Source organism: Podarcis erhardii, assembly GCF_964252035.2.
Source record: "Podarcis erhardii genome assembly, chromosome: 6".
Taxonomy (NCBI): domain Eukaryota; kingdom Metazoa; phylum Chordata; class Lepidosauria; order Squamata; family Lacertidae; genus Podarcis; species Podarcis erhardii.
In genome coordinates, this window is record NC_138510.1 from 82,520,463 (window position 1) to 82,542,590 (window position 22,128).

General features: G+C 42.7%; 1 protein-coding gene and 2 long non-coding RNA genes across 3 annotated transcripts; all 3 read right to left on the bottom strand.

Annotated features, from left to right (window-relative positions):
• Window positions 1-1,620: 1,620 nt before the first annotated feature.
• Window positions 1,621-13,874, bottom strand: LOC309343932 (receptor-type tyrosine-protein phosphatase C-like). Its single transcript, XM_081866172.1, has 7 exons — window positions 13,251-13,874; window positions 9,368-9,576; window positions 7,270-7,333; window positions 6,969-7,086; window positions 4,287-4,321; window positions 2,356-2,494; window positions 1,621-2,252 (listed from the first exon to the last, which is right to left on the bottom strand). The coding sequence occupies exons 1-7, from the start codon at window positions 13,438-13,440 to the stop codon at window positions 2,240-2,242; spliced, it is 768 nt and encodes a 255-aa protein (XP_081722298.1). The 5' UTR covers window positions 13,441-13,874; the 3' UTR covers window positions 1,621-2,239.
• Window positions 13,875-13,945: 71 nt separating this feature from the next.
• LOC309343991 lies at window positions 13,946-17,489 on the bottom strand. The gene is made up of 3 exons (XR_014157499.1): window positions 17,476-17,489; window positions 15,401-15,631; window positions 13,946-14,236 (listed from the first exon to the last, which is right to left on the bottom strand). It is a non-coding gene; the product is annotated as an uncharacterized lncRNA (long non-coding RNA).
• Window positions 17,490-18,943: 1,454 nt separating this feature from the next.
• On the bottom strand, window positions 18,944-21,263 carry LOC309343962. The gene is made up of 3 exons (XR_014157444.1): window positions 20,995-21,263; window positions 20,023-20,118; window positions 18,944-19,676 (listed from the first exon to the last, which is right to left on the bottom strand). It is a non-coding gene; the product is annotated as an uncharacterized lncRNA (long non-coding RNA).
• Between the last annotated feature and the right edge of the window lie 865 nt (window positions 21,264-22,128).

Consider the following 22,128-nt stretch of genomic DNA (forward strand, 5'->3'; position numbering starts at 1 on the left):
AAGAAGGAGGGAAAAGATTGGAAAACCACCAAGAAGTGTTTCCTCTGCCAACAGCCAGGACATTTTGCCAGGGTCTGCCCTCAAAGAAAGGCATGGCAAGGGATGGTGGGAGCCGCTGGCTGTGAGGAGGAGGGGGAGAAGGGGCAGGAGCAGGGAAACGCCAACGCTTGGCTGCCATTCAGCGGGCACAGCAGCCAGGCCAGCAACCAATAGAAGTGCCCCAGCCAGACCCCCCCCCAAGGCAGCTATAGTCATAGAAGTGGTGCTATAACTCCCGAATGGGTACCCAGTCCATTGTATCCTTGGACAAAGATTGGAACGGATGCTGTAAAGGGTTGTGATAGGAATTTTTAGGTCTTAGATATATGGAAATGTTCATAAATGTACTAATCAAGCACGTACATAGATCAGCACAGGAAGACCGACCCGGAACCATTTTGATTCCTAAACTGAGCAAATGTTTCCTCTGCAAGGTCAAAGTGGGAAACCTCCCCATTGTCTCTTTCCTCGCAAATCCTGTCTTAAGGGCACATTTAAGATATGAATAGGGTGTGAGCCTGTGACCTGGCCCAGGAACTAAGTATTTATCATTACAAAAGACTGGCCAGGCTTCCCAGGCAATCCAATCAAGTAACCTACCAGACAGGAGATAAACAATGACAGGAGAAAAACAACATTCAAATTTCTGTTGTAGACCACCTTTTCTGTGATGTAGGTGTGATGTAGGGGTGGTGGCCTTGGGTTCCACCCCTTCTGTGATGCATGTATGATGTATGGAGGGGTGGTCTTGAGCTCCAGGGCAGGGAATTTAAAATGTCTATTTAGGGGCAGGGACACTTTGGTTCTGGGTTCCTCCTCCTTTCCTGCGGGTAAGGGGAGCACCCTGTTGCAACAGATCAATAAAGATCAAGTATTTATCACTACAAAAGACTGGCCAGGCTACCCAGGAAATCCAATCAAGTAACCTGCCAGACAGGAGATAAAAAATGACAGGAGAAAAACAGCATTCAAATTTCAGTTTTAAGACTGCCTTTTCTGTGATGTATGTATGATGTATTTGAGGGGTGGTCTTGATCTACAGGGTGGCAATTTCAAAAGTCTTTATAAGGCCTTGCACAGCATTTTTTCTGGGTTCTTCCTCTCTCCTGCAGGTGAGGGGAGCACCCTGTTGCAACAGATCAATAAAGATCAAGATTACTAGATGCTTTGCTTCTCAATATTCTCTGGTTGGCCTCTGTTATTCTCTCCTACAAATATGTACAGGACTCTATATGGGCTCTTGGATACCCCATAAGGGAAAAGGGCCATTTTTGTTCACAAAAGGGTACAGACAGAAAACAGAATACCTACAAAGAAAAATAACCCCCAACCTGGAAAGAATTCTCATTCAGAACAAAGCTTCTGGACCTGGTGCATATCCTCAAGCTAAATGTCATAATAATCAATATATTTTGTTATAAAAGTGTTTATAGCACTTTGGCAAGGTCTTAGACAGACAGACAGATCTCCCTGCCCACCAAGGGGATAACAATTTGAACATCAGGGATAACAAGAGAAGTTGGAAATGAAAGGAAGAGGGAAGAGTAACAAATGGAGAGGTGAACGGGGCAAGGGAGTCTCACACAGAGTTACAGAAGCAGGGTTTGTTAGAGGTGGGAACATGCAGGGGGACAGTATTTCCTGTGATAGCAACGTTTACAAGGTGCTGTAACAGGAATCTAAGGCGTGAAGCCAATGAACTTTACACATCTCTTTGCTACTGTTTCTACAACTGATCTCAAAACGGTTTGCAACCAACATTAAAGCATCCAATAAAACAATCCAGAATAAAACATTATTCAAAAGTAAAGCAAGCGTTCAAAGCAACATAATCAAAATTAAGCATTGCAAAACAACGGAATACACATTTACAAACCCTCCAATGTCCCACAGATGAAAAATGAGAATAATAATGGCTAACATGCAGTTCCAAACAACATTTACCATTTTTTTAAAAAAATGTTGCACACATGTGAAAGAGGTGATGAAAAGTATTAACGATTTGTATAATATTAAAGCTGTGCTGTAGTACATCATATGGCGGGGGGTTAACATAAAAATGGCAACAGATTTTGAAACCGACTATTGTTCTTCAACTCCAGCTTGCATCCTCAAGTGGTTTATCTCTTCGTGCAGCTCCAATATGTCCTCATGCAAAGAATGATAGACTTGTAGAGTTGTAAGGGATCCTGAGGGTCATCTAGCCCAACCCCCTGCAACACATGAAAAACACATGAAAAACATTGGTAACTGCTCTACAATTAAAGATGGTTATTTTTTATGGTAAGGGTACATCTGTGGTCATTTCTCACTTACATGTTTAATTCATTTTCCTCTCTATGCTCAATACTCATGCCTGGACTTCTTACTGATGTGCACATCTGGCTTCCTGTTAGAGGTTCTGTCTGCTCAGCCACATCCATTGTCATGTTCTGTGGCCCATAGTTTTCATAATCTAGAAATAAGTCAAAATACTTAGTATGGAGCAGTCTTGTTTATTTATTTTTATTTCATAAAATTTATATGCCGCTTGGTTGTAAAAATAAAAAAATAAAATCTCAAAGCAGTTTCCAAAAAGAATAAAAGCAATTAAACACAACTACTTAAAACATTCAAAAGATAATTAAAATCAATGATAAACTAAAGACAAATTAAAGCACTCTGCAAATGTGGGTGGGCTTATCTAAAGAAAAATGTTTTCAGCAGGCACTAAAGAGTCCAGTGAAGGTGCCTGCTAATGTCAATAGGCAGGGTTTGAAAAATCAATTTCATACAAATACAAAACGAGTATTAAATGGCATCTGTAACAATGGGGTGGACCTACACTCGTTGTTTATAACGTTAAAGAGGCGTTATTAAAACGTGACACAAGGGGGTGCTGCAGAGCAGTGAGCCATCGGCGGTGGAAAACAGCAGTGAGCTCTATATAACATTATATTTAATAAGGTTTTACAGGTCAATGTGAAACGCTGACAAAGAAGTCCATAAAAGAGCATACCGCCCAGTCAAAATCTTTCAAATTACATTCAAACAATTCAAATTACTAAAATCAATACCACAATAAAAGTGATCAAACATAAAATCAGGAAGACAGAACCTTAAGTTGCACTAAAAGCTTAGTGAAGAGGGGGGAATCTGAGCAGCTCTTCTTTTATTTATTTTATTTATTTATTTTTCAGGGTTTTTTTATTTATTAAGGGTTTTCTTGTTTTACAGTGTAAGTGTAATGCCTCGTATTTCCCCCCCCCCCCATGTAACATTTTTACAAATCCATTTCAATTGTTGAGGCATTAGGGGGAGAAGAAGAAAAAAAAGGGAAAAAAAGAAAGGGGGTGGAGGGAGGGGAGATGGATGGGGGTGGGGTGGGGTAGTGGTGTTTCTATTATGCTTAATGTATGTAGTTTGGTGTCAGCGTGCTTGTGTTGTTCACTTGTGTTCCTTTGGTGGTGAGAGAGGTTGGGGTTGGCCTAGGATGTGATTGTTTGTTTGTGATTGGCTGTGGTGATCTTTGTTTTCGTGTGTAAGTGAGGTGGGTGGGTGTTTTGGATCAGGTTAGCCATATTGATTTGTATGCTCTTGGTGGATTATTGTCATTGTCCTGTTGGGCTGTGTATGTGATAAAGGGGAGCCATGCCAGGGTGAAGGTGTCTTCTTCTGTTTGTCCCCGTGTCAGTTTCAGTTTATTAGTTAATTTTTCTAGTAGGGCTGTTTCCCATACTATTTGGTACCATTGGTCCATGCTTACTCCTGACAGGTCTCTCCAGTGTCTGGTTATGGTGTTTCTGGCTGCTGAAAGTAGGTGGGTTATGAGTTCTTTGTGGTGTAAATGGGCATTGTTGTCTTGGAAGATGTTTAGTAGGGCCAATTCTGGGGTGAAGTCTAATACTTGCTTAGTTATTTTACATATTTCTTGTATGGCTGTTGTCCAGAATAGTTGGATTTTGGGACACTCCCACCACATGTGAAGGTATGTGCCTGTGGAGGTGCACCCTGAGCAGCTCTTCTTGAAGCTTAAGAGTGAAGTCAGTGGCATATTAGCCACTTGGCAGCACAGACGTAGCTATGGGAGGTTCATCAGGCCAATTCCCTGATTCTGCAATGCCTGCATGGGTCTATGAGGAACGTTTCTACCTTACAACTCCAAGAAGCATGCTTCAGGGTTCGGTACTGCTACCAAGGGATTGTCATGAGCTAGGCAGAAACATCAATTAAATACTTGCCCTTGCCAGAAGTAGGAGAATACCAACCTCTGTTAAGAGGCTGCATAGGTACATTTTGATCCCTGTAAGAAACATAAACAGTTATGAAGGATGAGAGCAATGCTTCATGTTACTGAAGCTTCCTGCAACCAGATTCTAGGTATCTCGAGCCAGGTTGACGAGTGAGATCGACAGGCTCATCTCTGGTTTGGTCCTTTGTCAGAAACAGTGTCCTTAAATATCCTTAAATCGCTTAAATGTCCGGGGAAAGCCAGACGCATTGGCTAATTTTTCTTTTAAATATGGCAACCCTACTATCAGCCAACTTTAGCTTGAGAAGGAATCAGGAAGGGGCAAAGGGTTCACCTGGCCTTTGAGCAGCAGTGCCACTGCAGTTTACAGAGAGCGAGAGGGGTGAAGTGGCAGAGAGGAGCTTCCGTACGACCGAGCTGTAATGGCTCTCCTCCTCGTCGTATCTTCGGAATCCATCAACCTCTGCTCCAATGGTGATTAACAACCTAAGCCTTTAATGAGACCTCAGGCATGCTCCCATTACACAGAGTAGCCGGACAGCAGCGGAAGAGCCAGAAATATGTGCTACATTGCTACGTTTATTTCTAACTACGCAGGACAGAAAAGAATGTGAGAGACAGAGAACAACAAGAACAAAGAAACAGGAAACCAATAACTTCAACATCCGTCTCCCGTGAGACTTCCAACAGTCTGGAATGTAAACAGAGTCTTGTGACTCCAAAAACTGCACAGTGGCATAACAGAAATCTAACAGTTGCCACGGTGCAGATGCACTGGTGGTGCCCAGCTGGTTTCACCGGTGCATTTGCACAGCCTTGACCTCCCAACCCCTCTCCTTTTTGGTAAGCTGCAGTGATGGTGCTGATGGGAGGTGTCAGGAAACTGCCATCGGAGCCAAGGGTGGTGGTGAGGCTCCCTAATGATGCTGGAGAGGGAACCAGCAAAGAGAGAGAGGAAGCCTCCTCTGGGGAAGGAAATAGACGTGACGCCAGGGAGGAAGGGGAGTCTGAGGGAGCTGCGGAGAGAAGGCTCCAGGACTCTTCCAGTGAAGCCAGCGGGGAGAGTAGGGGACCTCCTCTGGGGACGCCCACTCTGCGCAGAAAGCTATCGCGCAGAGAAGGCAGGCGTCGATTGGGTGTGAAAGAACTTCTATGTTGGAAGAAATTCAGGAATCGCCCACTGACGGATTCTGCCAGTGATTGAGACAGTCACGATGTACTGACTGTCCAGCCTGGGGAAAGTTTTAACCAAACTACTCAGCTCGGAGCAGTTTGCGCCTTACGCACAAGCAACCCCATACCCCATTACAGGAGGCCATGAATGTCTTGACGTCCTTCCTCTCCAGGCACTCCTGGGAGGAATTTTCACTTCTCTCTACCTTACTTTACACTTCCTGACAGGTGGTTCCCTATAAGATATCACTGAAGAAGTATGCAACCAACAGACCATGGCCAAAGGAAGCCAATGTGGAGCAGGGGTTAGATGGCTGGATTGGGACCCTCAGAGAACAGCGTTCAAATTCCTACTCAGTCATGAAACTCTCGGGGTGACAGTAGCGCTCTCTCTCAGTCTAAGTCACCTCATAGGGCTGTTGCAAGATTTTAGAAGGGTGATGTCAGGCTTCAGGGAATTGGCTCCCCTCCGCCAAGCAGTAGATAAGCAGAACAAAGGAAAAGGAGTCTTCTTACCAGTTAGAAACTTTAATAATCACAGCGAGAGAACAAAGAACATCTCCTAGAAATGGCAGAGCTCCCAATTAAGTTATCCACCTCCTGCCGTCTATTAATCTACATCACTTCTACGTCTTGTAATCTGAGCTTGTACCCTCTGTGCTTTCTGTTCTGCCACTTTCTGAGCTCTCCATGACTTTGGAGAAGGGGTGTGTGAATGCTTTCCAGAAACTGAGTCTGTTAACAGTGTTTCTTCTCCTAGCTGTTCCCCATCCAGTATTTCCCAGCTTCTGCCTTCTGAAGTATGTCCCTCTGCAAACCACTGCTCCAAATCTATACTGTCCTCCCGCTCCTGGGAAGATTCAGGATCTGGAGCAGGATCAGGGGGAGGGGGAGGGGAGGGGAGGCTTTGGCTTCCACCATGCCTCCTCAGTGCAGCCCTCCTCAGCATGCTCCCTGACAGGTGAGAGGAAAACTGCCGAGAACTCCTTGGAGCAAAGTTGGGATATAAATGTAACAGGGAAAGAAAGAAAGAAATCCCACACCATCACACATGATAGCAAATGAATTGTATCTTAGCCTACGCCTAATAAAAATTAGGAACGCGGGTGGTGCTGTGGGTTAAACCACAGAGCCTAGGACTTGCTGATCAGAAGGTCGGCGGTTCGAATCCCCGCTACGGGGTGAGCTCCCGTTGCTCGGTCCCTGCTCCTGCCAACCTAGCAGTTCGAAAGCACGTCAAAGTGCAAGTAGATAAATAGGTAACACTCTGGCAGGAAGGTAAACGGCATTTCCGTGCACTGCTCTGGTTTGCCAGAAGCAGCTTAGTCATGCTGGCCACATGACCCAGAAGCTGTATGCTAGCTCCCTCGGCCAGTAAAGTGAGATGAGCGCCGCAACCCCAGAGTCAGCCATGACTGGACCTAATGGTCAGGGGTCCCTTTACCTTTTAAGGAAAAAAAAATGTTGCAGTCTTCTCATCTAATTGCATATACTTAAGAGACGAAAGGAAGGGAAATAACCTAACCTTGATTTTTTTATGATAAGGATGTGGATTTTATGCAGAAGAAAGAGCAAAGCCAAGGACTTTCCAGTAATGAGGAATGCCAAACACGTCGCTAGGTTTCCATAATAATTTACAACATCTAAAAAGAAGAGAGGGAGAGACAAGCTATGTTGAAAAGATTTTAGAAAATGTTAGCAGAAGTTAGTTCTGGCACATCTCTTCACTTTGCTTTCTACATGTCATGTCATTTCTTACTCTGTGTTTTAACGTGTAAATTAGGTTAATCAGCAAATTAAAAGAAGCAGTTGAAACTTTAGCTTACGTCTTCTTCTTACTGGGTCAGAGATCACAGGGTCTGAGAGATATTTCCCATTGTAGAAAATAACCTAATAAACAGAAGGAACAGGGAATGCTGTTTTTTTATTAGTCCAAAATGTATCACCACAAACAATGTTGCAGACCTTCCAAACAGTTTTCCACCTAAACCAAAGAAGTGATATCATAAAGTGAGCTACAGTGGTACCTTGGGTTATGAACTTAATTCGTTCCGGAGGTCTGTTCTTAACCCAAAACTGTTCTTAACCTGGGGCCTCCCCACTGCCACCGGCGCACAATTTCCATTCTCATTCTGGGGCAAAGTTCTCAACTCAAGGTACTACTTCCGGGTTAGTGGAGTTTGTAACCTGAAGTGTTTGTAAGCCGAAGCGTTTGTAACCTGAGGTACCACTGTAAGGTAAAGGTAAACGGACCCCTGACCATTAGGTCCAGTCATGACCGACTCTGGGGTTGCGGCGCTCATCTCGCTTTATTGGCCGAGGGAGCCAGCGTACAGCTTCCGGGTCATGTGGCTAGCATGACTAAGCTGCTTCTGGTGAACCAGAGCAGCACACAGAAATGCCGTTTACCTTCCCGCTGGAGCGGTACCTATTTATCTACTTGCACTTCGACGTGCTTTCAAACTGCTAGGTGGGCAGGAGCAGGGACCGAGCAACGGGAGCTCACCCCATCGCAGTGATTCGAACTGCCAACCTTCTGATCGGCAAGTCCTAGGCTCTGTGGTTTAACCCACAGCGCCACCCGCATCACTGAGGTACCACTGTACTTTTACACAAATGTAGGACAGTAAGGAGGTCCAGCAGTAGGTGGAGCCATGTTGAATGGCAGGCAGAGCAAACTAATTCCTATTTCATCTCCATATTCCTTCGTGCTGAGTTCTACAAGAGACAAAACTGAGACTCAAGAGCTGACTGGGGGAACTGAGGTTGATGGGGCAGTGCTCCACTTGTGCTAATAGACCAGCCTTTAATGCTTCTACATGTGGGTTGGGTAATAATGGAAAATGTTGAAGGGGAAATAAAGTCATTTTGTTTAGTTGTTTATTTCTTACAACAGGATGTGTAGTTGGAGAAGGCTATGGGATCTAAGAAAACAGGCATTCAGGTGGGTGAGTTTGGTGAAACTAGGGCATAGCCATCAACGTTTCCCCTTTTTTAAGGGAAATCCCCTTATTCCAAATAGGATTCCTCGCAAGAAAAGGGAAAAGTTGACAGCTATGCCCTAATGGGTTCTACTGAAGTACCATGTCTTTTTGTAAGGCCAGGAAGAATATGGCAACTCCACAACAACAACTACGCCTTGTGCCTCAATTTTTGCCCTACTGACTTTAGAGGCAAAGAGCCAAAGATGCCATTGGCCATTCAGTAAATCCCTAGATCAATCTTATTCCCCACGATTCATCCCCGCAGGGGAGATCAGAAAGAAGATGGAAATCTGTGTGCATTCAGCCAATCTCTTTATGAGAGAGGCTCCTCTAGAGAAAAGTTGCCTGGAAAGAAAAAGAATAGCACATCATTCTGTTTAATAAATACTCATTCAGATACAGCTAATGGTCCAGGTGTGGACCAGAACAAAGCCTGCTCCACACCAGTCCACTCTATGACTTCTTCCAGGTCCAAAAGGACCTGCATATCGGCGATCACACATCACTTGGACACACCTAAAATTGCCGTTGCCTGAAAAGTAAAGGTAAAGGGACCCCTGACCATTAGGTCCAGTTGTGACCGACTCTGGGGTTGCGGCGCTCATCTCGCTTTATTAGCCAGGGGAGCCGGTGTACAGCTTCCGGGTCATGTGACCAGCATGACTAAGCTGCTTCTGGCGAACCAGAGCAGCGCATGGAAACACCGTTTACCTTTCCGCAGGAGCGGTACCTATTTATCTACTTGCATTTGGACGTGCTTTCGAACTGCTAGGGTGGCAGGAGCAGGGACCAAGCAACGGGAGCTCACCCCATCGTGGAGATTCAAACCACCAACCTTCCGATCAGCAAGTTCTAGGCTCTGTGGTTTAACCCACAATGCCACCCACGTCCCAGGTCATTGCCTGTAGCTGACTGTAAAAGTTAGAATTAAGCAATTTACCTTAAACTGGTATGTTGTCGAATGACAGAGGTTTATAACTTCAAAGTAACAGCTTTCGTTAGCTTTAATCATGGTCTCCTCGTCTAAGAAGTACAAATAATATTTTTCTTCAGGACCATTTATTTGTTCTGGCTCCCTGCACTTGATCTTAACAGCACTGATTTCTTGGTTTAATGGGTCGACTTGCAGTTCTCTCACTGGTGTTGGCTCTGTTTAAAAGAGAAACGGTTGATATCCATAGTCTGTACGCTAAAGCTTTTAGATCTCATAAACAGATTAAAAAAAAAATCAGTGTGGGCTCTGAAACACTGTAGGTTTTAAGTTTTATTTTCTTCTGAAAAAGATTGCTTTGCGCAATCTTTCATCCCTGTTTGCTGTGTTATAGGTTTGAGAGGGTGGGTAACCCTCCTTTGAAATCTCAGGACCCAGACCTCTTAGACTTGGAGGGATATGATAATCGACGGGGATAGCACACTTTCCTATGGGAAAGCAAAAGTTCACAGGAACATTTCAAACCATATTATTATGAAATCCCTAATGATGTTTTGGGAGAACTATAAAAACCTGCTCAAACCCAAGGTTCCCTGGTGGATCTCACCAATAGAGGCTAAGGCAGTTAAGAGAAAAAATACCCAGGGACTGTGGCCAACGTATAAAGTACTTCTAAAGGAGGAGAATAACCAACTGAAATTAAAAAGCTTTGGGGAAATAAGAGAGTGCATTGGTGATTGGTTTCAATATCACCAATTATTTGAGACATTCAAAATTGATAGACAAAAGGGTTTCTCCACTGAGACTTCCAGATTTGAATCGGATTTGGTGAACTCCAGAATTAAAACACTTTCTAAAGTATACCAACTCCTCCTTGACTGGGAAGTCAAGGAGGAGGAGGTGACAGCAGCTATGATTAAATGGTCACAAGATTTTGGGTACTCAATAGCAATGGAGCAGTGGGAAAACCTGTGAAAAATAAATTGGAATTTTACAGCCTGTTACTCTCTGAGAGAGAATTTTCTTAAAATGCAGCATCAGTGGTATTTAACCCCCTGGAAATTGTCCAAGATGTTCAAAAATGTCCCCAATAATTGCTGGAGGTGTAAAGAAAAGCCAGGTACTTTATTCCATATGTGGTGGCAGTGTATAGAAATCAAGGTGTTTTGGGAGGATATCCACATAGAATTGGAAAAAATGTTTAAAATATATTTTAATAGGAAACCAGAAGCTTTCCTTTTGGGAATCACAGACTCGGATATTCCTAAAAAGGCTAAAGAGATCTTCTTATATGCTATGGTCGCAGCAAGAGTTCTCATTGTGGCAAACTGGAAAAGTGATAAAGTCCCGTCAAGATTAGAATGGATTCAAAAAATGGCTGTGTGTGTCCTGTAGGGCGGCAAAGGGGTTTGTAGGGTGGCACGATCACTGCTAGGCATCGGGGGTGGGATTCTGAGTGGCAGAGGAGCTGGAGGGAATTAGATAGGCATGTCAGAAAAGATAAAAAATAAACCAAAACAGGTATTTCTCTCAAAATGGGAAGTTTTAAAAATATACTTGAAAAATAATAGTAGTAGTTTAAGGTCATATGCAGCATTCAAATAATTTCAGTAGCAGTGTTAAAAATGTGGTAAAACCAATGAATGGATTAAGGGATATTGAAATGGCACAAAACTCTTTATGCAATGGCAGCAAACAATTAATACAGAATCTGTAATAAGGAATAGACAGGAAGTCTGGTGCATAGGAAATGACCACTTTTATTTTATGTATTTAATGTTTTGAAGGTTATTAGTTGATGTATTAATTCTCTTTTTTTCTTTGGTGGTGATGGAATTTATTTTCTTTTTCTGTATGGTGTGTTAATGTGAACGGTAACAATTAAAAAAAATAAAAAAGAAAAGAAAGAAATCTCTGGAATCAGTAAAGGATTAGGGTTCAACAGTGGCGGACCAAAGCTGTTGAGCTTTTCTTAGGGGAGCCCGCAGCGCCTAAGATACCCAGCAACCGCCATGCCACCCTCCAGCTCCTCTGCCACTCAGAATTCCACCCCCAATGCCTAGCAGTGATCGTGCCACCCTACAGATCACCCCCGCCCATGCCTAGCTATGCTACTGGGATTTAAGAAAACCCTTCTTTTTCCCAGGTGCAGCAAGGGGTGAAAATAACACAGCCCAGCTTCCCCAAGAGATTGCTCAAAATATAAGCCATCCAGGGAACAGAAGGGCAGGGAGATAAGTGAGTAATGAGACAAAAGACTATGCCAAACAGCAGAGGGGCAAAGCCTCTCCCCGGGCCCTGGTCTTCGTTAGTAACAGGCCTACAGTTTACCTGAAGAGGGTGAGAGAAAAATCTTTGGAGTCTAGGAGTGGCAAGATGGAGGAAGCAGAGTCAGAGACTATCTGAGTTTGACTCCAACATGGCAGCTGTGGAAGAGACAGGACCCTCTTGGGAGCTGCATGCTCTGAACTCCCCCCTATCTAGGTTCTATTTCTAGAACAATATCAGCTTCATATGTTTTGATTCATGAGCCTGTTACATCCTGTATTCACATCAAGCCACAATTATTTTTTAAAGCACAATAATTTTCTTAGGAATAAAAATGCAATAAGGAGTCATTCTGCTTGCTTCCCCAAATAATATCCAGTGCCATCAGGGTCAGCTTCAAGGATCACTATCATTGGGTACCTACAGAGGCCCATGCTTCAGCAGAGCAACAACTACCAGCTTCCTCAGTCCTGTATACCTCAAGAAAATGGTCTCGGTCCTGTATATCTGAAGGAGCATCTCCACACCCATTGTTCAGCCCAGACACTGAGATCCAGAGCTGAGGGCCTTCTGGTGGTTCCCTCATTGCGAGAAGTGAGGTTACAGGGAACCAGAGAGAGGGCCTTCTCGGTAGTGGCGCCCACCCTGTGGAACACCTTCCCTTCAAATGTGAAGGAAATAAGCAGCTATCCTATCTTTAAAAGACATCTGAAGGCAGCCCTGTTCGGGGAAGTTTTTAATATTTAATGCTGTACTGTTTTAACACTTGATTGGGAGCTGCCCAGAGTGGCTGGGGAAACTCAGCCAGATGGGCGGGGTATAAATAATAAATTATTATTATTATTATTATTATTATTATTATTATTATTATTATTATTATATATTCCAGAAGTCTGGGATTTACTACTCCTCTTTCTTGTTGTATCTGCTTGCTAGGGATAGACGGGGAATTGGTTCAGCCTGCTCTTTGCTGCTGTGTGACCCAATTCAATGGTCCCAAACTTGCTTTCGGATCAGAATGCAACTCCCAATCTGACAGTGCGAATCACCCGATTTTGCAATGCACTCCCAGAGTGCACATGAAATGAAGTATTGTTGTGGTTAGGTATAAAAGGCATGCTTCATGGGAAACCATGTTGTAAAGCCTTGAAAAAATATGCACTCTGGGGAAATATGTGCCATAATGTAGATTATTTAAATGGCAACCTTTTAGGCATTCTTTCAAAAAAAAAAAAAAAAATCCTCGCAAAATGGGTGGGATGGACTTATGATCAAGTGCCAGTGAAAATGTCCTCTGAGTGAAAGTGTAGTGATAGGAGTAAGGAGAAAGAGGAGGAGACTCTGCTTGTATTGTCTCAAATCAGAAAGGCCATAAAATAAACAGTGGGGGGAAGAAGGTGGGCCCAGCTGGAGAAGGGGCCCACAATGGACATCTTACCCAAGGGCCTCCAAACTTGGATCAGGCACTCCTGCCCAGATTATAATCTGTCACAGTAATACATTAAATCCTATTTGTATGCTTTTATTTATATGTGCACAACGATACCCTTCATCGTTGTAAAAGTTTAGTTTCTGGGATGAAGGCAAGTTCATAAGTGACTAAGCATCATGTTGTCATACTCACTTCCATAATCTGTTGTTAGCTGTTTGTTGTCAGTTTTCGCAATATTGCCATGAAACAATAATTCTGATAAACAACTGTAGTTCTTGTTGGGTGATAAACCTGTCACTGTACAACCATTCTGCTCTTCGGTGGTCTGAAAATTCTGATCTATAAGAAATTTCAAAACATCATTGCTCCGTACTTCAGGCATCCAGAAGCATCTATGCCATGGATGGGGAATCTTTTGCCCTCAAGACTCCCAACATCCCTTACCATTGGCTGTGCTCCTTGGGGCTTTTGGGAGATGAGTCCAAGAAGATATGGAGGGTCGTGTAGGTTAGCTCTGATTGACAAAAAATCAAGAACATGCTACCTACTTTCTTGCTTCTTTCCCCTGACCTCACCTCCACGTGAGCTGCTATTTGACTGTACCTATATGTTTTAGGTCCACCCTAGCAAGCAGTTCTTTGGCACCATCCATATCTAATGTTTCACACAAAATATTGCACCCTTGTTATCTACAGTAATCAAACCTGGAGAAACTATCAACAACTTGTGATTTTTTAGGGACTTGAAACCACTCGTGTAGAGTAAGATCCTTCTGGACAGCAGGAGGTATTTCTTCTTACTATTTCATTAAGGTGAGATAGATGATAGATAGATGATAGATAGATAGATAGATAGATAGATAGATAGATAGATAGATAGATGATAGATAGATAGAGACTCATACCTTTACCAGACTTGTTTGCCTTTCCACCTCTCTATACTTAATTCTAAATACGTTCATACACAGGACACAAAAGCAAAGTTCCCCAATAAAGTGCATTTAATTCTCCAGCCAATAAAGACAGAAATTCAAAACTTCTAAAATCTCCTACCATAAGGAACACAGTAACACAAATATCTTAAATGGCAACGATGCTTATCATATCCACGATTGTTCCAAGATAAAGTCACACTGGTGTTACTTTTTTGTGGTTCTTCCAGTTTCCACTTATCGGTTTCTTCCAAATAAAGAAAAAGGAGAAAAATATCACAATGACATTCTGTTCAGTATTTCTTTTTCAATTTTAAAAGCATGCTGGATAATATATTGCTTAATGGGTTGCATCATTTTACCCCAAATGAATACCTAACACAGTTTTCAGTGTTCATCTATTCATTTTGAATTAGCGTACTTTTAGTTGTTAGATGACTATGAGATACGACGGAAGGAGAAATAAAAACATTGCTTAGCTTTAAAAGCCTGTTATTGAGATAAATCTAGTGAATTATCAATCATCTAGACTTGAATCAAGAGCACTGGGCACAAATCAGCCACAGTTGAGCATTTTAAAATCCTAATAGATTTTAAAGGTTTAAAATTTCCCTCTGCGATCTATGGGATTTAGTGGTGCTTGTGGATTATTTGTCCAGCACTTACTGTATTTTTCGCTCTATAAGATGCACCAGACCACAAGACACAACTGGTTTTTGGAGGAGGAAAACAAGGAAAAAAATATTCTGAATCTCAGAGGCCAGAACAGCAAGAGGGATCGCTGTGCAGTGAAAGCAGCAATCCCTCTTGCTGTTCTGGCTTCTGGGATAACTGCACAGCCTGCATTCGCTCCATAAGACACACACACATTTCCCCTTACATTTTAGGAAGGGAAAAAGTGAGTCTTATAGAGCAAAAAATACGGTAATTCTAATCATTACAGCATCATTCTAGAATCACTACAGTCCTTCACCTCTTGCCAGCTTCATGCATTCACTTAGTTGCCATTGCTCATGACTCAAGGGGCACAACTGCTTGCTGTTTTCAATATAAAACCAATACAAATCTGAACACAATAACTTGAAAGAAAATCTCTTTGATTTTGGTGGAGCATGACAACGGCATTTCCGATTATTAGTTGCACATTCTTTTATTCTAAATAACATAGAGAAGCTATCAGAGTTACTATGCGATTAACAGTGGTTGGAAACCATAAAAAAACAGAAAGCCAGTATATTAGTTGACACCAAAAAAATTAAAACTGACTTCCCACACCCTCTCTAGCCCTCTGATATACCCCCAGGTTATGTTTTCCCAATAGCTTAGCACTGGGGGGAGGACAGCTCATCAGAGTGGCTGAAAAACAATAAGGCAGATTTTGCTTAAATAAATGAGAAGTATCTGATCTTACCAGGAGGGACATAAACTGGGAATGTTAAATCATCACATCCATTAAAAGATGCTACTATATTGTATTCGTCACATTCTTGAAGTCCAGCAAGTGTGTTCCGGTCCTTGTCCCAAGTACAGTGGGCATTTTCACAGCTAACATTTTGCAGCTCTGGCTTCTTCGTAACTTTAAGTTCTGCAGTGGCACCCTGTGAATTGTACTCATAACGAGCCACTGAAATGGTTCTATGACCTAGGAGAACAAATCAATGTTAAAACGCTTGTTGCACTGGAACATTTTAAAAACAAGCAAACCGCAAACAATGTTTAATGTGCATTAACAGTTTAAAGAGAGGCACAGTATGTGCACTACAGGTGAGACAAATTGTCCTTCTGCTGATCACTTAGATCTGCAGCTGCCTGTTTTCCTTCAGTTCATACTGGTAATATTTCAGTTCATTAACCAGATCTGCCCAACCTGTGTGACTCACCAAGCCAAGCGCAGCTCATCAGCAATATATATAGTGGCCCATCAGAACACCTTGGCATCAGGCTGGGGTGGTGGTGGGATGTGATTGGGCGGAGCTTACAGTGGAGGCTCAGGTTGCAAACGTGATCCATGTGGGAAGCACGTTTGCAACCCGCAGCGTTCACAACCCACAGCGCTACGTGTGTGCACACGCGGGTTGCAATTCGGCACTTCTGCACATGATTTAGCGCTTCTGCTGTTGTTTATTGCCTTGACATCTGCTGGAAGGGCGTTCCACAGGGCAGGCGCCACTACCGAGAAGGACCTCTCAGCAAGGGAACCGCCAGAAGGCCCTCGGTGCTGGACCTCAGTGTCCGGGCTGGATGATGGGCGTGGAGACGCTCCTTCAGGTATACAGGACTGAGGCCGTTTAGGGCTTTAAAGGCCAGCACCAACACTTTGAATTGTGCTCGGAAATGTACTGGGAGCCAATGTAGGTCTTTCAAGACCGGTGTTATATGGTCTCGGCGGCCGCCCCCAGTCACCAGTCTAGCTGCCGCATTCTGGATTAGTTGCAGTTTCCGAGTCACCTTCAAAGGTAGCCCCACGTAGAGTGCATTGCAGTAGTCCAAGCAGGACAAGGCTGGTTTACATTTCTAATTAGAAGCCAAAAGCTGCATTTCAGCTGGATGAAGATCTTGTTAAAGTTCATTGTATTTCACAAGTTGGATGTATTCTATTAATAGCAGATCCATTGAAATGAATAGATATGAGTAACAGTGCAATCCTAACATAGCTGTCAACTTTTCCCTTTTCTTGCGAGGAATCCTATTCAGAATAAGGGAATTTCCCTTAAAAAAAGGGAAATGTTGACAGCTATGAGTCCTAACTGTGTCTATTGAGACAAAAGTCCTACTGAATTCAATGGCACATACTCCCAGGTAAGTGAGGTGAGAATTGCAGCTCGCTATTGCTTTTGTCTGTTACTATGGAATGTATTTTTGTGTTTATATATTGTAAGCTGCCCTGTAATTAAGGGCAGTACGAACTTTAATAACAAATAAAAGCAAATAATGCTAGGTTTGTTAATTTCAGTGGGTATACTTCTGAGTATGACTTAGCTGAATACAACTCCTATGCTATCGCTGTCAGCCGCTCCTAAAATATTTATTATTATTATTATTATTATTATTATTATTATTATTATTATTACCCCGCCTATCTGGCTGGGTTTCCCCAGCCGCTCTGGGCAGCTTCCAGCAGAATATTAAAATACAATGATTCTTCAAATAGTAAAAGCTTCGCTAAACAGGGCTGCCTTCAGATGTCTTCTAAAAGTCTGATAGTTGTTTATGTCCTTGACATCTGATGGGAGGGTGTTCCACAGGGCGGGTGCTACTACTGAGAAGGCCCTCTGCCTGGTTCCCTGTAACTTTGCTTCTCGCAATGAGGGAACCACCAGAAGGCCCTCGGCATATTGATTATGTCATGTTCCACTGCTTTTGGGGTGATATATGTAAATATGTGGATATGTGGATCAACACAGTTCCTGAGTAACCGGGGGAGAAACTTAATAAAATTAATAAAATTAGAGTCACATTCCATCTTCAAGGAAACAAAAAACTTACTGCAGTCCACGGGAAGATTGAAGCCCCCACCTTTTGTCCTAGAATCACGCCAAAAATACTCAAGCATCGGAGGCAAAGGTGGCTCTGAAATTACATCCGCAACATCCTTTAGTGCCCTTGAATGCAGCCATGAAGATTTGAATTCATTTAAAGTAGCTAGCAGCTGAGGGGTCCAGAGGGGCTGGTGTACCTTGCCTGAGCACCAGAAGAATGGTCTATGGAACTCACACAATTTTTGCACCCCCCTGGGCCAACCTGACCAACTGCCCAGTAAACCCCTGGTTTTCAAACATCCAATTCCCAATAAACTCTTTCCACATGTAAGTATTTGTTCGGGAAGGCAGAGAAGTCTGTGGTCCCGTCTATTGGTGCTCTCAATTTAAAAGAGTGCTGGCCAGACCTGAAGGCCTTATCTCAATTATTCCACCCCAGCTGAATATGGTCCAGAAATTGTTTCCCACCCACTGGTAACGATGAATATTTTACCCTTAGAAGAATTACTGGTGCTCTTCTTTTCAGAAAAACCCTCACTAAGATTTTGACACACCTCAGACCTAAGATTTCAGACCCAACCCTTAGATCTTTTTTAAGTGATTTGGGCCCTGTAAGAAAAAGGACACTGTTTTATAAGCTGATTTGTTATAAAAGTATTGAAGAGAAAATTATCATACAATGTTACACGCAGACAATTTATATACTGCTTAATGCCAATATAGGCTGCAAAGTGTTTTACAAAATATAAAAACCAATCAGAAACTCATAAAGATATAAACATCCATAATTAAATACACATTACAGCAATCTCATTAATGTATTAAAACCTAGTTAAAATTCCCTATGGTCCCTATAGAAATTCATTTTGTTAGCTTGTGCCCAATTCCCTAGTCATTTTGAATTTTGATTCTGCCTTATGTTGTATTAGTTACCCCTCCTAGTTTTGTTTCAACTACAAATTTCATGACCATTCCCTCAATTCCTTCAACCAAGTCATTTATAAAGAGGTTGAACAACAACGGGCCCGAGTCAGAACCCTGTGGCACCGCACATCACTTTTTTCCAGGATGAAAAAGGAACCATTAATGAGTACACTTTGGGTTCAGTCAGTCAACCAGCTACAAATCCATCTAACCATTACCTCATTCAACCCACACTTTACCAGCTTCCTTGAGAGAATATCATGGGGGACTTTGTCAAAAGCCTTACTGAAATCAGCATTTCTCTGATCCACCAAGTTTGTAATTCCATCAAAAAAAGAAATCAGATTGGTCTGGCAGGACTTATTTTTGAGAAACCCATGCTGGGTCTTAGTAATCACAGCATCCTTTTCTAAATGCTCACAGACTGACTGCTGAATTATTTGTTCTAGGACCTCCCCTAGTACTGATGTCAAGGTCACTGGCTGGTACTTACCTGCATATTCGAAGTCGGTGTCAACATTTGTCTGGGGCAAGAAATCTGTAGGGAATTACAGTACAGCAATACAACAATCTCATTAAAATATAACCATCCATAATTAGAATACATATATAACATCAGACCTTTTGTTCTATGGTTGATTAATTCTTTTTCATGGTATCTGAACATAAACACAGCTTACTAGACACTGCATTGAATACTGTTGACTCAGAACTTGTTGTGTATGGGGGGGGGTCAGGTTCAGAGATTGTGCATAAAGCTGAAATCGTGTATATCTGGAAGAATTCTGGAAACACTCGCGACTGGCGCAACCATCCGTATCCTTCTGGAGATGGCATGTTGAGTGGTGCCCTACCCTCACCAAGCATGGCAGAAAGCCTTAAAGCTGGTGACATTTTTCAAATGGCTACTACCATCATGGGCAAGCCTGTTTGGATTTTTCCAGAGCGTGTGTTCACCAGATAAAAATCCCTGAAATCAGTGTTCCAAGCTTCACCTGACAGAGGTAAAAGTTCACACCACTAGTTAACTCATGGCAGCATTGGGTCTCCAAAGGATCCCAACTCCTGTTTGATTGCTGGAAGTGAAGGATGGTTTGGGTGTTCCTGGAGTTATTTTTAAGAGACCCATGTTGGGTCTTAGTAATCACAGCATCCTTTTCTAAATGCTCATGACTGACTGTCGAATTATCTGTTCTAGGACCTTCCCTGGTATTGATGTCAAGGTCACTGGCTGGTACTTACCTGGGTCTTCCAAGTCGGGGTCAAGATTTGTCTGGACCCAGTCTGTAGGGAATTGCAGTACAGCATTACAACAATCTCATTAAAGTATAACCATCCATAATTAAAATACAAATATAATATCAGACCTTTTGTTCTATGGTTGATTGATTCTTTTTCATGGTATTTGAACATTAACACAGCTTACTATACATTGCATTGAATACTGTTGACTCATAACTTGGGGGGGTCAGGTTCAGAGATTGTGTATGAAGCTAAAATTGTGTATAGCCGGAAACCAACCCCCCACCTGGCACAACCATCCGTCTCCTTCTGGAAATGGTGCATTGAACGGTGCCCTACCCTCACCAAGCATGACAGAAAGCCTTAAAGGTCACTGGCTGGTACTTACCTGGGTCTTCAAAGTTGGAGTCAACATTTGTCTGGTTCCAGTCCATGGGAGCCCCATCTTCTCTTGAAGAATTCCCAAAGATAATTAAAAAAGGATCTGAAATTACATCCACAAGATCCTTTAGTACCCTTGGATGCAGCTTATCATGCCATGAAGATTTGATTTCATTTAAAGTAATGTAGCTAGCAGCTGCAATCCTCTGCTGAGAAGTCCAAAGAAGAAGAAGAAGTGTTTGGATTTGCTATCCTGCCTTTCACTCCCTTTAAGGAGTCTCAAAGTGGCTAACATTCTCCTTTCCCTTCCTCCCCCACAACAAACACTCTGTGAGGTGAGTGGGGCTGAGAAACTTCAGAGAAGTGTGACTAGCCTAAGGTCACTCAGCAGCTGCATGTGGAGGAGCGGGGAAGCGAACCCGGCTCCCCAGGTTACGAGACTACCGCTCTTAACCACTACACCACACCGTCTAGCGTGCCTTGCCTGACCACCCAGAACAGTCTAGGGAACTCACACAATTTTTGCACCCCCCTGGGCCAACCTGACCAATTGCTAAGTCAACCCCTGGTTATCAGCATCATGCCCTAACCAACTGAACTATACAGAGGTTTTCAAACATCCAATTCCCAACAAACTCTTTCCACATGTATTTGTTCGGGAAGGTGGAGGACTCTGTGGTCCCATCTATTGGTGCTCTCAATTTAAAAGAGTGCTGGCCAGACCTGAAGGCCTTATCTCAATTATTCCACCCCAACTGAATATGGCCCAGAAATTGTTTCCGAGCCGCTGGTAACGATGAATATGTCATCCTTTAAAGAATTACTGGTGCTCTTCTTTTCGTGAAACCTAAGATTTTGACACACTTCAGACCTAAGATTTCAGACCCAACCCTTAGATCTTTTCAAAATGAGTTTGGATAGTTCTTTTAAAGAAGATTCCAAGATACGCAAATTCAACAAATAATTAGCTGCCACCCACCTGTGTCCTGTGCATCCACAATCAGGGCAAAGCCAAACACCAAGAGTTCCATCCACAAAAACATGGTTATATCTATGGGTGTGTGTCCCTCAAAACAGCATCTGTGTGTCAGTCTCTGGAAAGCAAAATAATGGTTATTGCCCTGTGCAAATGCCTCACCAAGGTCCAAATCAAATGTAGAATAGGCTGTGCATATATATAATGCAATGTGTCCTTATCATTCAAGAATCAGCTTCCTCTGATAACCAGAAACTAACCACACAGATACACTGCACAGCTAAGGGCTGTCACGTATAATTTTTACCAACTTCTCTAAAGGCACTCTTTCTCTCTCTCTTCTATCTTTAGTTTCCATAAATCCACAAAAAGTTGTTTTGTTTTTTGCAATTCTTGTTACTTTCTAGTTGAAAAGTCTGGGAACTAGGAACTGTGAAGGGTTTCTCTTTCCATAGCTGAAATAGTTGAAGCGCTCATGGCTGTGAAGGAAACCACACTTCAACAATAAAGCAGGATAATGTTCAGAAAATGTTATAGGATGCACGTACAAACAGCTTTTCATGGGCTCTCCCTCCGAATGGCTCTAGAAGGTGTGTTTTGCCCTGGGGCATCCTGGGTTCTCTACCATCTGGATAATCATTAATATGTTCATCCTCATCCCTGAGTGATGATTTATCCCAAACCTGACTTTCCTCAACAACTGTTGAATTTTCCCCCTTGATCAGTTTTTCAGCTGCTCCGCTATCACCTTGCAGCCACCAGTCTGGTTCCATTTTGGTTCAAGCGATCCATCAGTTCTTAGATGTAAAGCAGCTTTCTGTCCTTCCAGTGGAGGAAGATCATAGCTAAGGGGTAGAACACTTGCATCTTCTAATAGGGCTAGGAATATCCTTTCTCCAAAAACTTGGAAATCCACTGCCAGGTAGTGTAAAGAAAACTGACCTGGATGGACCAATGTTTTGACTTAATATAAGGCAGATTCCTATGTTCCATCATGAATCCTCTATCTAAGACAGAGCGAAAAGGCACCTGTTGACGGTTTTATGGAAGATGGGGAAATATGTTGAAAAAGAAGAGAACACAAGGAGAGCAGATGGATGGGTGAAGAAAGAAACATCATCTGCAGAAACATTCCTT

Excerpts from the sequence above, each read along its gene's own strand:
- LOC309343932 (XM_081866172.1), bottom strand. The coding sequence starts at position 13,440 with ATGCCTGAAGTACGGAGCAATGATGTTTTGAAATTTCTTATAGATCAG. Across the intron at positions 7,334-9,367 it reads CGACAACATACCAGTTTAAG|GTTATTTTCTACAATGGGAA; the intron begins GTAAATTGCTTA and ends TCTGTTTATTAG. Across the intron at positions 7,087-7,269 it reads TGACCCAGTAAGAAGAAGAC|ATGTTGTAAATTATTATGGA; the intron begins GTAAGCTAAAGT and ends TCTTCTTTTTAG.